Source organism: Cebus imitator, unplaced genomic scaffold, assembly GCF_001604975.1.
Source record: "Cebus imitator isolate Cc_AM_T3 unplaced genomic scaffold, Cebus_imitator-1.0 Scaffold47, whole genome shotgun sequence".
Classification (NCBI taxonomy): Eukaryota; Metazoa; Chordata; class Mammalia; order Primates; family Cebidae; genus Cebus; species Cebus imitator.
The window spans coordinates 1,810,464-1,825,258 of NW_016107362.1; the positions used below are offsets into that span (position 1 = coordinate 1,810,464).

At 43.0% G+C, this 14,795-nt stretch overlaps 1 protein-coding gene across 1 annotated transcript in view; it reads right to left on the bottom strand.

The window, feature by feature from the left end:
• Positions 1-14,795, bottom strand: part of TBC1D1 (TBC1 domain family member 1) — a 241,899-nt gene that overhangs the window by 109,910 nt on the left and 117,194 nt on the right. Inside the window, exons 3-6 of the mRNA XM_017527240.2 lie at positions 12,633-13,100; positions 8,845-8,934; positions 6,699-6,803; positions 5,673-5,805 (exon numbers count right to left, since the gene is read on the bottom strand). Of these exons, the coding sequence (XP_017382729.1) occupies positions 5,673-5,805; positions 6,699-6,803; positions 8,845-8,934; positions 12,633-13,100 (796 nt within the window). The remainder of the gene's footprint in view (positions 1-5,672; positions 5,806-6,698; positions 6,804-8,844; positions 8,935-12,632; positions 13,101-14,795) is intronic.

A 14,795-nucleotide genomic window follows, 5' to 3' on the forward strand; every position in this document is an offset into this window, starting at 1 on the left:
TGTCCAGAGATAAATGTCACCCGTGATGAGAAGACTGACAATGAAAGGATGTGCTGACCCAACAGCCGTGAAAAGAAAACAACTGCACGGGTTATTTTTCTTCTGAGGACGGCTTTCGCCTCATCCACCTGGCACTCTCTTCTCATCCTACCAGGGTGGCCCTGAGGCAGAGGCGTGGCCAAGGCTCTGGGCTGGAGAACAGTGTTGAGGCACCTCCATCACTAAGGACGGCCGGGAGGGAAATCTGCTGTGCCTGGGCCTTGTCTGTAGGGACTTGGAAGCCGTGCCTTCATCTTACAGATGGGTTTGCTGACGCCCAGAGAAGCCAGATGACCTGTGAAAGGCCAGGAGGCCAACTGGCAGCCAAATCTGCCCAAAGCCACAGCTCCTCCCCTCCCACGACAGCTGAGGCAGAGCCCACAACCTCTCAGTAGGCTGACACTGTGGCAGGGGTGGCTGCCCCAGTTGCACTGTTGCGGCCATCTCTGCTTCCAGAAAGACATTCTTTTTCCCTTTTTTTTAACCCAAGAAAACCCTGAGGCCACCATAGAAATAATATTTAAGTGACTACTATGCCATTTCACTTAATACTTCATGTGGATTATTTCATTTCACCCTCAAATGCATACTAGAAATGGGCCTTTTTCTTTTTTTCTTTTTTTGAGACAGAGTCTTGCACTGTTGCCCAGGCTGAAGTGCAGGGGCGTGATCTCAGCTCACTGCAACCTTCACCTCAAGCAATTCTCCTGCCTCAGCCTCCCAAGTAGCTGGGACTACAAGTGCCTATACCATGCCTGGCTAATTTCTGTATTTTTGGTAGAGATGGGGTTTCACCATATTGGCCAGGCTGGTCTCAAACTCCTGACCTTGTGATCTGCCCGCCTCAGCCTCCCAAAGTACTGGGATTATAGATGAGATCCACTGCGCCTGGCCAAGCGCCTTTTTCTTAAGTAATCTCAATGCCCACCTGAAGAAACTGACACATATCCAAGTCAAGTATTTTGTCCAAGGTCATCAGCTAAGTAAGGGACAAAGTTGGAATATGAACTGTCTGCTTGCTTCCAGCAACCAAACTCTTAACTGCTCCACTGCCCTCCCTGCCTAGGAGAGCCAGGTCACCTGACACTCAGGTGGCTGCAATACAAGAGTGAGCTCAGAGGTGGGTTAAAGTGCAGGAAGGTCGTCGCGTTTGTCAAAGTGCAGTGCAGGCACTCTTTTGGCAAGCTGTCAGGTCACACGAAGCCAGGGAAACAGACAAGGCTTTACTGTATCAACTACTGAAATGCTGATGCAAAACAGAGTTAGGATTTTTGAATAAAATAACCACTAAGTCATCATGCACTAAAAATCCCCCCTGCATATGGAGGACATCTCTGACAGTAGAAATATCATATTTTGGAAAAATGATATTGTCTCATGAAACACCCGATGTGGGAAATAAAACCCAAAGCCTAAGAAGAATTAGACTAACTCGACACTCGGCCAATCTCAGGTGAAATCCACAAAATGCAGCCTATTCTTCGCTTTCCAATGGTGAAGCAATCCCGTGAGCAGTTTCACCCTGTCTACAGGATGCCTGACTCATGAGGTCCTTCCCACATCCCTAAACAGTGAGGCCGCCTAGGTCCGAGCCCCTCCCACATGGATTCTCACACATCTAGCCCCTTGTGGGTCATTTCTGTACACCCTCTGAAAACACCCTTCAGTTCCGCACTGAAGGCATCTCCTCAGAGAGCCCCAGGTGATGCCAAAATGGCTTATGGAGAAGAATGGGAAGCAAGGATCGAAGCAGAAAAGGTAACCAGGGTCAAGGGAGCTTCCAAACTACAACCCTTCCCGGCTCCTCTTGTCAGTGAGGCTGCCTCCCTGGTGGTGCAGAAACAGCCCTTATTAGAGGGAGCACTGATGAATGACTGTGTTTTACTGAAGGAAAATTTGCTCTGAGAGCAAAAGAAAATCTCAGTTCAACTACTTCTTTTTTTAATGAAAGTATAAATCAGTCCACTAATTCCCAAAATGCTCCTCAAGCCTTTAAAATAAGCAAAATACTATATAAATACCACTGAGTTGTATATGGTTCAAATACAGAACTGGCTACAGCCGCACTTCTGATGTGTTGTAAGTGCATGTTACAGCAGAGAGTGCAGCACAGTCAACATGACCAGCATTATTTATTCTATCTTACAGACTCTGGGGGATGACTTGACTACACTTACTGACTAAGAAAACACAATCTTAAAGTCTTTCTTTTTGTGGCCACATCACTAGTCCTCTCCACAGTTTTATAGAGTTCTTGATCAGACCATAACTGTCTGATAGAACTACTCTTACACCGGCCGGGTGCGATGGCTCATGCCTGTAATGCCAGCACTTTGGGAGGCCAAGGCAGGCAGATCACCTGAGGTCAGGAGTTCGAGACCAGCCTGACCAATATGATGAAACCCTAACTCTACTAAAAATACAAAAAATTAGCTGGGCATGAGGGTGTGCACCTGTAGTCCCAGCTACTCGGGAGGCTGAGGCAGGAGAATCACTTAAACCTGGGAGGCAGAAGTTGCAGTGAACTGAGATCGCGCCACCGCACTCCAGCCTGGGTGACAGAGACATTTCATCTCAAAAAAAAAAAAAAAAAAAAAGAACTACTCTTACACCAACATACAATGAGTTTTAATAAGCCACTTCATTCTACTTACTAGGAATACAACAGCAAAAAGCAAGGAACCCTAAAAGTGTTAATGTAATAACTAGCGCCTCGTTTACTAATAATGTGCCCTCTACACTTTTAGAAATGAGTTCCAACATGTAGGTAAAACTTACCCCCACCAGACTTCTAATTGCACTATGTAAGAATGTTCTGACATTAGTAGAGTTTTGTGCCTTCGTTGGATTTTATCAGGTGAAAGATGGATTAAATGATTAACTCCGAAATGACGGCAGCAAAATCCCTACCCTGATTCAACTTCTCAGCTGTAACTTTCTGAAAGCTAAGTCAGACCAAAGACAGATTTATCAAGGGCGCTCTGGAAGCATTCCAGTTCCTGCAGATCGTGATCTGCTTTATCTTCAAGGCCAAAGTCATTGCTGGCTTCTTAATAAGCTCTTAAGGGATATTTCTGTCATCATTTACCTTATCTTGGCAACCACTAGGAAAGGGTTAGTGATCCTCTCAGTTGGGAACTCTAGTTAAAGCACACATTTTCTTGTTCCCAGATATATTTTGTATAATGTCAGCAAATAGTAACAACGTGGAAAACACAGTTGAATACATTAATCCTGTTTCTTCAGTTTAAAGAGCACATTATGATGCCACAAATGACCCTTCCCAGACCTTAAGATGTCAATTGGGTGAATTTATCTCATTTAAAAAGGGAAACCAGATACTACTTCACATCTATCTGGAGGGCTTTCATCAAAAACAAAAAACAAAACAAAACAAAAACAGAAAGTAGCAAATTTTGGCAAGGACATAAAGGAACTGGGGTCCTTGCCCATTGCCAGAGGGATTATAGAACGCTGTGGAACAGTACGGCAGCTCCTCAAAAAAAAGTCAACATCAAATTACCGCATAACCCAGCAATTTCATTTCTGGACACATACCCAAAAGAACTGAAAGCAGGAACTTAAACAGGTATTTGCACATCAGCATTCATAGCAGCATTATTCACACAGTAGTCCAAAGGTGGAAGGAACCCAAATGTCCATGGACAGGTAAATGGATCAATAAAATGTGCTACACAAATATAATGGAGTATCATTCAGCCTCAAAAAGGAATGAAATTCAGGCGATGCTACAATACACATGAGCCTAGAAAACATTAGGTTAAGTGAAATAAACCAGAAACAAGAAGATAAATATTTTATGACTTCGCTTATACAAAGTTACCTAGAAACAGAATGGAGGTTGCCAGAGGCTGAGAGGGAGCGGAGCTGACACTGAATGAGTTTCAGTTTTGGAAGCTGGAAAAGTTCTGGAGATGCTCGTGGTGTGGACTGCACAACAATGTGAATGGACATAATGCCACTGAAGTGCATGCTTAAAGAAGGTTACAATGGGTTACATATATTTTTACAATAATTTTTTTAAAAAAAGGAAAATCAGATCTAAATAGCAATGTTGCTTTCTTTCCAAAATTATAGCTTCTAATAAACATTCGTCTTTTTTTTTTTTTTTTTTTGGAGATAGAGTTTCGCTCTGTTTCCCAGGCTGGAGTGCAATGGCGCAATCTTGGCTCACTGCAACCTCTATCTCCCGGGCTCAACAATTCTCCTGCCTCAGCCTCCCGAGGAGCTGGAGTTACAGGCATGCACCATCACATCCAACTAATTTTTGTAATTTAGTAGAAACAGGGTTTTACCATGTTGCCCAGGCTGGTCTTGAAATCCTGGCCTGAAGTGATGTGCCTGCCTCAGCCTCCCCAAGTGCTGGGACTACAGGTGTATAATAAACATTCTACATCTTGAGAAACAATCAAATTTGTGTTTCTTTTCATAATAATGTGGGTTGTTTAAATCATGTGACCCCCCCCGACAAGTCACAAAAAAGTCTTAGAAATCCTCCCATAAACAGAAAAAAAACACAAAATCATGAACAGAGAGGTGAAAACTCCTTCACCTTCCAGATGCCCTCAGATAAACATATCACCACTCCCTTTCTGTGTCAATGAATTCTGTCCTTTCCCTTCGCCCCTCCCTAGAGTCCCAGAGAGGGAGAGTCTCACTTCCTGCCTCAGGAGAATTCCCCACTCTCGTTCAAGAGGAACCCCCTCCATTCCATTCGGATTCACTTGGCCCCTCTGGCCCCTTGGGGTCTGAATTCATTCAAACCTCTCCAGTTCTGAAAAAGGCAAAGTTAGCTGCAATCCCCAGGTCTTCCCCCGGCCTGGCCTTATCCTGGAAATATGTGGTGGCAGGTAACAGGGCTTTACCCCTGGGGTGAATCATGGGCTCTCAAAATACTAGTTTATTCCTAGACATCTCTAATCCTCAATTTACTTATCTGCAATATATGCAAAATAAATAGTCCCTTTTCCTTCCACAAATGTGGTAAGGATTAAATAGATAACAAAAAGCACCTAGTACATTTCCTGGTAGATCTTATTCAATACATACATATTAGCTACAAATCATAACATGTATTACAGTTTCTCCCTAAGCCAGGTTTCTAAAAGTACTGATCAATACTTAAAGTCACCACTTCCTTTATTCCTTCCCATTTGCTCCTCAACTGCAACCAGCTTTCCGATACCTCCTCTCCATTCAAACTGTACTAGCAGAGATTTCTAATGACCCCGTAATGGAGAAACCAGTACAAGTTCCTTAGTTCTTACCTTTCCGATATCTCTGCAGTGGCCGGTATGACTAACCACTCACACAACCTTGATACACACCACGCAACCGGTTTGGTGACCTGCTTCCCTAACTCCTCCCACACCCTCAGAATACCTTGGAGGGAGATGGCAGAAGGGGGTTCTAGGTTCTTTTGTTTGTGCCACCAGCATCTGGCACAATTCCTGACACACAGAAGACACCCACTGCATGCTGAGAGTCCACCTACAATCTCTCTAATACAAGCCTCTGTTAGACAGAAGCTTCCAACAAGTGAGTATCATCTAAAGGTCTCCTGGGACCTGTAACTCCCACTGTGTTCACGCTGGACAGGGTCCTCTACTCACCCTCTATCCTCTCACAGAGCTTGTGCAGGCCCTGCAGGGGGCAGCCCTCGCACAGCTGGGCTGGTGCCTTGGCCGTCTGCTGCACTGCAGCCACCGTGAAGGCCTGTTTCAGGGTCATCATAATTTCATCAACCTAATCAAAGAGAAGAGAGGTTGTAGCCACCAAAAAGTCAATTTGAAATCAGCTGGGCTGCGATGTCAGGCAATCTACGGAAAATACTTTTTAAGCGTTTAAGATTTTTCTGCACTACTCTTCACAGATTGACGGATAATAATTGGAATAATGGCTAGGATTACAGTCTGAAAATACTACAGGGACCCTCAAAGCTCTTAAAGCAGATAAGGTAAATGACATGGTTTGGCTGTGTCCTCACCCAAATCTCATCTTGAATTGTAGCTCCCATAATTCCCACACGTGATGGGAGGAACCCAGTGGGAGGTAACTGAATCTTGGGGGTGGGTCTTTCCTGTGCTGTTCTCGTGATGGTGAATAAATCTCACGAGATCTGATGGTTTTATAAAGGGGAGTTCCCCTGCACACGCTCCCCTGCCTGACACCATGGAAGACGTGCCTTTGCTCCTCCTTCACCTTCTGCCATGATTGTGAGGCCTCCCCAGCCATGTGCAACTGTGAGTCCAATTAAACCTCCTTTTCTTTACAGATTAACCAGTCTCGGGTATGTCTTTATTAGCAGTGTGAGAACAGACTGATACAGTAAAAACTAAAAATATGAACTACTGAGAAAAAAGGCAAACTCCTTAGACCAGATGTCCAAAATGACACTGTAAAATGCTAGGCCAGTGGGTGACACTGAGCAAGTTCTTCAGAAATAAAAAATATAAAATACACACTGAAGTAAGCTTCAGATGTGTATTAGCTACTTACTGCATAGTCATATGTGAATAACTAAAGACAAATAATGATATGTCAATGACTATCTGGTTTTCCTAGGGACAGAAAAATCAGTGGGGCTAAAATTCCTTGTAAAGAAGGTTCCAAGGTAAGAACTGCTTGTCCTCTCTCACCAGAGCCTCATTTGTGCACTGAAACACGTAACAGACAAAATGAAAGCCGCCACCTCCAGAAGACTCCCGGCAGATAAACCCAAAGTGGTCCACATGTCTGATGCCCTGTCGAAGGGAGAGAACAAGATGTTCAGGTGTATCCAAAAGATGCATCAACATCAGAAATACACCTCAAGATTTACACAGCGCAATTTTATTTATTATTTATTTGAGATGGAGTTTTGCTCTTGTTGCCCAAGCTGGAGTGCAACGGCACAGTCTCAGCTTACTGCAACCTCTGCCTCCTGGGTTCAAGTGATTCTCATGCCTCAGCCTCCTGAGTAGCTGGGATCACAGGCATGTGCCACCACACCTGGCTAATTTTTGTATTTTTTAGTAGAGATGGGGTTTCTCCATGTTGGTCTCGAAGTCCTGATCTTAGGTAATCCACCCACCTCGGCCTCCCAAAGTGCTAAGATTACAGGCGTGAGCCACTGCACTCAGCCTACACAGCACAATTTTAAAGAGCACTAGAAAATTACTGTTTTCTCTGATATTTAAAAAATTTTTTAAGTCTAAAAACATCTCAAATAAGCCTGGTTCACTATAATGTTCCTTTGATTACCTCCACAACAATAAGAGAACTAAGACTTGAAAACTCAAGTTTTAGTACTCATTTTAGTATTTTTTGTTGTTTTGTTTGAGATGTAAGTATTAAAGAATAAAGACAACTCAAAAAAATCAAAGGCAGATCAGAGATTAGTGAAGAAACACAAGTATGCACATATACACATGTACGTGCATGCGCACACACACACCCGAAGGTTAAAAAAAGATTTAAAATACATTTGTACTCCTAAAATAAGTAAATAGTGAAGTGAACTGAAATAAAGAGTCAAAAATTATATGCAAACAGAGTAGAGGAGCATTTAAACATAAGCTGTTAGGTCAAGGCTCTGCCACTAAGAGCTATGTATAATAAATATTATTATGTAAACGTGTTTTAAAATCATCAGCTATCAGAGGCACCTTAATACAAATAAACATTTTCCATAAATTTTAACACATCTATGTGTTCTGAAAGCATCGGCAATCAGAGATAAGAGTGATAACTTAATGTTCAGGTAATTATATAAAGTTGTAAACGACACTCTTTAGGAAATTATAAAGCTATCACACAAAAATGCAAACATTTAACATTAATATTTCAACAGAAATAGCAGCAAATCAGGATAAAAACTCTATGGGTAATGTCACTTTCAAGCCAAATATTTTCCAATAATGAGCAATCACTGACATGCTTTGCCATCTTAATTAATATTGTCCAATAGCAAGTTAAGCATAAGCTAGAGGCTACAACTTCAGGAAGTAGGATTTAGAAAAGCTTTTTCTTTGTAAATGGTTCCCTATTCAATCTATAAAGAATATTCTTTATTTTCACATTTTGTAGAAAAGGAAAGTCCCTTTTGAATATTTATAGACCACATTATAAATCAACACTGACATTTTCACATTTTATCAATTATGAAAATGAAAAATCAGTTTAAAAAAATAAGCAAATATAACTTTAGGTGATCTCGTATTTCTTAGGAAGATCCTGAGTAAAACTGGCACTGCTAATCTTAATTGACAGATTCTTCCAATGTCTCTCTATGAAACACCTGGAAGACTGTCGAGAAAAAAGCTTTCAAGTGGACACTGTACTCTGAGCAAAACATTCCAAAGATAAGCACTATCTATATTTGAAAGGAGAAGAACTACTAATTGGTACCCAAAAAAAGGTATAATTTTTTGTAAAGTAGAAATATGTATCTAATAAAAAGAGACATTTGTGTGAGATGTGTAAATATATATGTGTAACGCACAAAGACACACGTGCATCTGGAAGTCATGACCATGTAATATTACTACCAATAACTGAGAAAATTAAAAGCGGATATATTTTGTCCCTTATTTTGCTAAGAGCCAATTTCTTAATTTCAAAATTATATTTATTATTGACCTTAATATATCAAAGGAGAAAGAAAAGCAAAACAAATATCAATACACTACTTAGAAAACATACACCTTGTAACCTTTAGCACTTCTGTTATATGACAGACGTTAAAGAAATTCATTTAAAAATTCCATTGCAATCAAGTAAAAAAAAAAAAAAATCTCCATTTACCTGAGAGCAAAAGGATATCTCCTTAAAATTTTTCTCCAATGCTATTTTTTTGGTGTCAGGACTGATGAGGTAAACTTCAGACTGGCCAATCTTAAAAGACAAACAAACAAAAAATCTAGCTTTTCAAACTTTCTCATTTCATGACCTATGAAAATAAAGAATAAAAGGGGCAAGCTCCTATAAAATTCTGACTACATCATCGTAGAAATCATTTCAAAGGTTCTCACTTATTCTCTGGATTTCAGGTCGTACCAGACACCTATTACTGCCTTCACTTACTTACACAGGACAGCAGTCTTCCTTGAGATGAAAGAACCAGGTATCCAAAAGTTAGCAATAGGCCTCAAGAGCCACACATCCCCTAAAAACTGAGGTCTCCGCATAAGTGAATCCTCCAGAAAACAGAATCTACTCTTTCAAAGCTTCCAAGATACTTTGAATGAGTTTTACTGACAAGTCTTTCTGAGTTACTGTTAAAATAATCTACCATTTACCAGCACATATTACCAGACCTTTTCAAGTTAGAGTACGAGCATCAGTTGCCATCCTCTTACTGACTCGGGACATGCTAACAGACACGCATTACAGGGGGCTGCTGTGTTGCCATACCCATTCTATTCCGTGTGAACGTGCCCCTGCAGGCTGTGAAAGACTGCCTTTTAGACTCCACGTCTCTGGAGCGCTAAGCCCTTTGGGTTTCAGTGTGTGTTGGTTTCTGTACTTCTAGTTTCTCCTCAGGACCAAGAAGTCGGTGGTCACATCCTAATGTTGCCACTCTAACTCCCAGTCCCAACTTCTCCTCTAAACTCTTTATGCCTTGATGCAAAATACAAATCAGATACATAAGCTTCTTGGAGACTGAGGTCGAGGGGAATTATACTCTCAATGAGGGGGCCCAAGAAACCTGCATTCTGTTTGGGACATGGACTTTGCACCCTGAATCATTTTCACACTTGCTGTTTCTGAACTGTAGAGAGCGGCAGGTAGACTTTTATTCTCGTCTTCCCATGGAGACCAGGGATGATGAAAAACTAATTCATTTTTAACATGCGACATCTTTCTAAATTAGACTGTGTCTCTCTCTAGAGTAGGAGCCATCACAATCGCCTCCTTATTTGTAAAAAACAAATATCTATTTGGAGTACGTTTAGTCTCTTTAGGGGTCACTGTCTTTACCTACATAATGAAGATGGTCCTTATGTTTATTTTTAAAAATAACCTTTGAAAATCTCATAGTTGAGAGGCTCTCCAAGGCATTATTTGGCTGTGGCTGGGTTGTAAAGAGCAAATCAGAATCTAAGATTGGGTGGGGCTCCTGAGATCCCTCTTCTTCCTCATGACATCCAAAGGATTATGCATCTCATTAATTTGACTTCCTGCATGTCTGCCCCTTCCACCCCCAGTGCACTTCAGCACAAACTCCACTATCTCTCACCTGGACTACTGCAACAGCTTCACTCTCCTCCCCATCCTACTCTTACCCTCCCCCAAGTATATCCTGGCTCTGTAGCCAAAGATATTTCACACTATGTTTTAAACCATGTAGTGCCTGCCCACTGTTTCTGGATAAAAAACAAAATCCTGACCAAGACCCATAAAGTTGTGCCTAATGAACACAACTCTCATGGGGCTGCCTCCAGCCCCAGCTCCATCTCTATGCGCCATCCTTCCTTGTTTTCAGAGCAGCCACCTGGACTTATTTCTCACACAACAGGTGTCTACAGAGCACAGCTGTGCTCTAGATACTATAGACGACAGCAGTGAACAGAGAGATGAAAATCCATGCCCTCTTGCAGCCTATCTTCTTGGGGGCATGTGGGACAGAAAATCTTCTATTTGTTTATTTGTAATTGTATCAGATGGATGTTTATTTGTAATTGTACAGAGAAAAACAAAGCAAAAAAGCAGGAAGTGAGGTTGCTAATGGTCTTACTGATAGGATTATTCCTCCATGTCAACATTTCAGCAGAGACCTAAAGGAAGCAAGAGGAGGTGAGACCGTGACAACCGTGGGAAGAATGCTGAGCAAAGGAGGTGCGCAGGCCTCCAGGACTCTCCAGGCACCAGGCACCATCCCTCCCTTAGGACCTTCTCATCTGTTGCTCTGTGAGCCCAGATGACCTTCCCAGGTGGCCACAATGAAACCTATGTTAGGTGACAATCACTTTCTCGAGAAGCCTTTCCTGGTTACCCTAGAAAATGCTCTCATGGCATCCAGTGCCTCTCCTCCACAGCATTTGCCACGACTGTAAGTAGAGAATTATGTGTGCACTCAGTTGCCTGTCTCCCTTACTGGAATCTAAATTCCATGAGGGCAGAGACCATGCCTGTCTTGCTCACGGCTGCATTTCCAGCATGTGGCGAGGGACGTTGGCACAGTAGTCCAAGAGTCAGTACTTATAAATAAATGCATGCAGCAGCTTTCTCAATGTCGCCAAGAGAGTTTTTAAAAGACACAGATCACAAATTAAAGCTCAAATCTGACTACTCTTTTGGTACACTAGATCGGTGGTCAAAAGATGAAAACATCAGCCCTATTTATCCTCTGGTGCACCACCTTGGATTTAAACCTGCACACATCCACGCTGCACTAACCTAGGTAGCTGGTTCCCCCTTTGCCATCTCACTTGTGCCCTGAATTAGACATGAAAAGAGGGCTTAACATTTAAGGTAATTTTGTTCTCTACAGAATGTCAGTCAGCATTAAGCCAAAAAGGAGGCCAAGGAAAAAACTAGCTCCCTCCATCATTAGAGACCGGCTCACTGCTGGGACAGCTCCGCACCTCTTCCATTCAGACCCAGGGGACTCCCGGGGAGGGCATACCCATTCAGAAGAGCCCAGATCAGCATGGAACCAGGAACCCCACGCACCTGGGACAGCCCCCTGTCCCAGCCTTTCCTAGCATTTGGCTCACTGTCAATTTAACATATTTTTTTCTTAAAAAAAAAAAGCAAGCAATTGGCTAAATTGACACTTCAGTTTGGGTATAAATTTCAAATGTAATGTTGCTCACAAAGCCACTTACCCTGACTAGCGAAGGGTAAATGTTTCATAACTAAAAACATTAATAGTAGAGAGAGGGTTTTCCAACTAAAAGATTCTGTTGAAATATATCACCTGAAATTTATCTATCTATCTATCTATCTATCTATATCTATATATAGATAGATTTTTTTTTTTTTTTTGAGACGGAGTCTTGCTCTGTCACCTGGGCTGGAATGCAGTGGTGGGATCTTGGCTCACTGAGAACTCCACCTCCCGGGTTCAAGCAATTCTCCTGCCTCAGCCTCTGAGCAGCTGGGACTACAGGCATGTACCACCACGCCCAGCTAACTTTTTGTATTTTTAGTAGTGACGGGGTTTCACCATGTTGGCCAGCATGGTCTCAATCTCATGACCTGATGATCCTCCAGCCTCAGCCTCCCAAAATGCTGGGATTACAGGCATGAGCCACCGTGCCCAGCCAATTCATATATATTCTTAAACATCTCTCTGTTGGCCTCACATGTTTTCACTGTTCTTCCCACACTGAAAAGGTGTCTTTACAATTATGGGGTGAGATAAAAATTACACACGTGTATGAGATGGATCTCTGCTCCCCCCTGATGACTGTAAAGGCTTATGACTAAAGGAGGGATCTTATTTTAAGAATAGAATTGTTCAGCATGAAAATATATGCATTCACACATAGGCCAAAAGCAACTAAGAATCTTTGCTCCATAAAGCAGATTTTCTCTTGAGCACACATGGCAGACTGGGGCTGAGCACGAGCTGGGTGATATTTTACCGTGAAGAGCATAGTTCGATTTTCCTCAATATCTGTGGGCTGCACAATATTGTGTCCGCTAATAAGGTGGTTCTCAATGTCGCTCTCCTCGAAGGAGCTGAAGAAGCCGCTGCCTCGGAGGCCCGCATCCGGCAGCTCCTTCCTGAAGGCCAGCGAGCGCAGGCCGGGCTGGGAGAAGGACTTGCGCATGGGCCTGCGCCCAGGCTCCTGGCACCCGCCAGTGGGCGCGGCGTGGGGCAGGGCGGGGCGGGGGCTCTCGGACCCCCGGCTGCCGCTGACGTGATTGAACTTCTCGATGCACTCGTCGATCAGGGCTGGCGGAGCCTTCTTGTGCGCCACCGTTACACGGCCGCAGAAGAGCACCTCGAACTTCTTGGAAAACGTGTCGTCGAACTCCGACGGGCAGTGCAGCTCCTCCTGCCGGGCGATCTTCCCCGCCTGCCGGATGGAGCTGATGATCTCAGGCACCTGCCGAGAGAGGGAGGAGTGTTATTTGGAACACGCAGTGTGGCTGGCACTCACGGAATGAAAGCACTATGTTGCATTCATTTCCACACTGAATTCCACACTGGACGCCCCACTGGCTATTCCACCGTGGAGCACTGGAGGAGCCCATGGACGGGGACTAAGAATGTCTTCCCATGGGAGGTGAACACATAGCTTCCACAGAGAAGAGAAGGGGGCGACACTTATGAAGTGCCTCTTATATGCCAGGGGCCGCACTACAGGATTCACATGCCCACAGCACCCTGCAAGGTTAAACCACCAGCCTCGGAACACGCACGGCCCAACCTAGCAGGCCTTGGATTCAAGCCCAGGCTGGTCCCACTCCAAAGCCAAAGGTCCTCTCTGGAGAAGCTGCTGCCTCCCATAGAAGTCTGTCTCCAACGTGCTTCACAAAATGGCTCAATTATTCTAGCTCCCATGGCAGTATACTTTGGAAAGTCTTCTTCAGTAAATAGTGGGATGAAGATCAAGGCTCTGAAATTATCTCATAAATTATTTATCCAAATCCCAGCATCATTATTTCCTTCGATGACAACTCATTTCCTAACAGTTGAATAGTGACTAGTATGTCAACAAAGCTAGGAGGTTTTAACCAAGGAGTAAGCAACCCACGACTAATATTATTCACCGCAATACACTCACCAGGGCCTCTTCACATGGAGACTATAAAGCTTGTGCTTCCCAGTGTTAAAAATCATGATTAAAAGGACGTACTAGAAGTTCTCATCTGCCACGGTGTTGTCCCTACTGCTACATCCTCTCATCATTAACCTCTGAGAAGATTCTTCAAAACAGCATTAGACATAAAGACGAATCCACATGGCAGTGAATGAACAGCTGTGCAACTGCTCAGATGACAGACAGCCTCAGCACTAATATTTGTGGCCAGGCATGAATTTAAACAAGGCTAAGGGAGGCATAAATTTAAGCTTCAAAAGGGCCTATTTTTTGTTGTGACCTAACATACCTAAACCAATTTTTTCCATTTTTCTATGTAAGGAAAATTCAATTTAAGGCCCAATACCCACAGGCCCAATGTCTTTTTAACAACATTATAGAGAAATAAAAAATCACCTTTCCAATTCAGGTCCAAGATCAATGCATACAGTAAAGGAGGTGGTTTTAAACTGTAAAGGTATCCTTGTATTCAGTGTTCATGACATAATTCCCAAACCCAATGACTCAAAAGATTTTTCTCTTTGTGATTTCATATCAAATACACTTTAAAGATCTTTCTGCCATAAAGATTATGAAATATCCTTTCAAAATATTTTATCATACAAAGAGTCAAAAGATCTTTAGTTTTATATTTTAAAGAATTGATTCCTGAAGCACGAGACCTAAATGATACTTTAAGAACCAAAATTTCAGCCAAGCATGGTGGCTCATGCCTGTAATCCCAGCACTTTGGGAGGCCGAGGTGGGTGGATCACAAGGTTGGAAGTTCAAGACCAGCCTGGCCAACCAACATAATGAAACCCCATCTCTACTAAAAATGCAAAAAAAATTAGCTGGGCATGGTGGCGGGCACCTGTAATCCCAGCTACTCAGGAGGCTGAAGCAGGAGAATCACTTGAACCCAGGAGGTAGAGGTTGCAGTGAGTTGAGACTGTGCCATTGCACTCCAGCCAGGGCAAAAGTGCACGACTCAGTCTC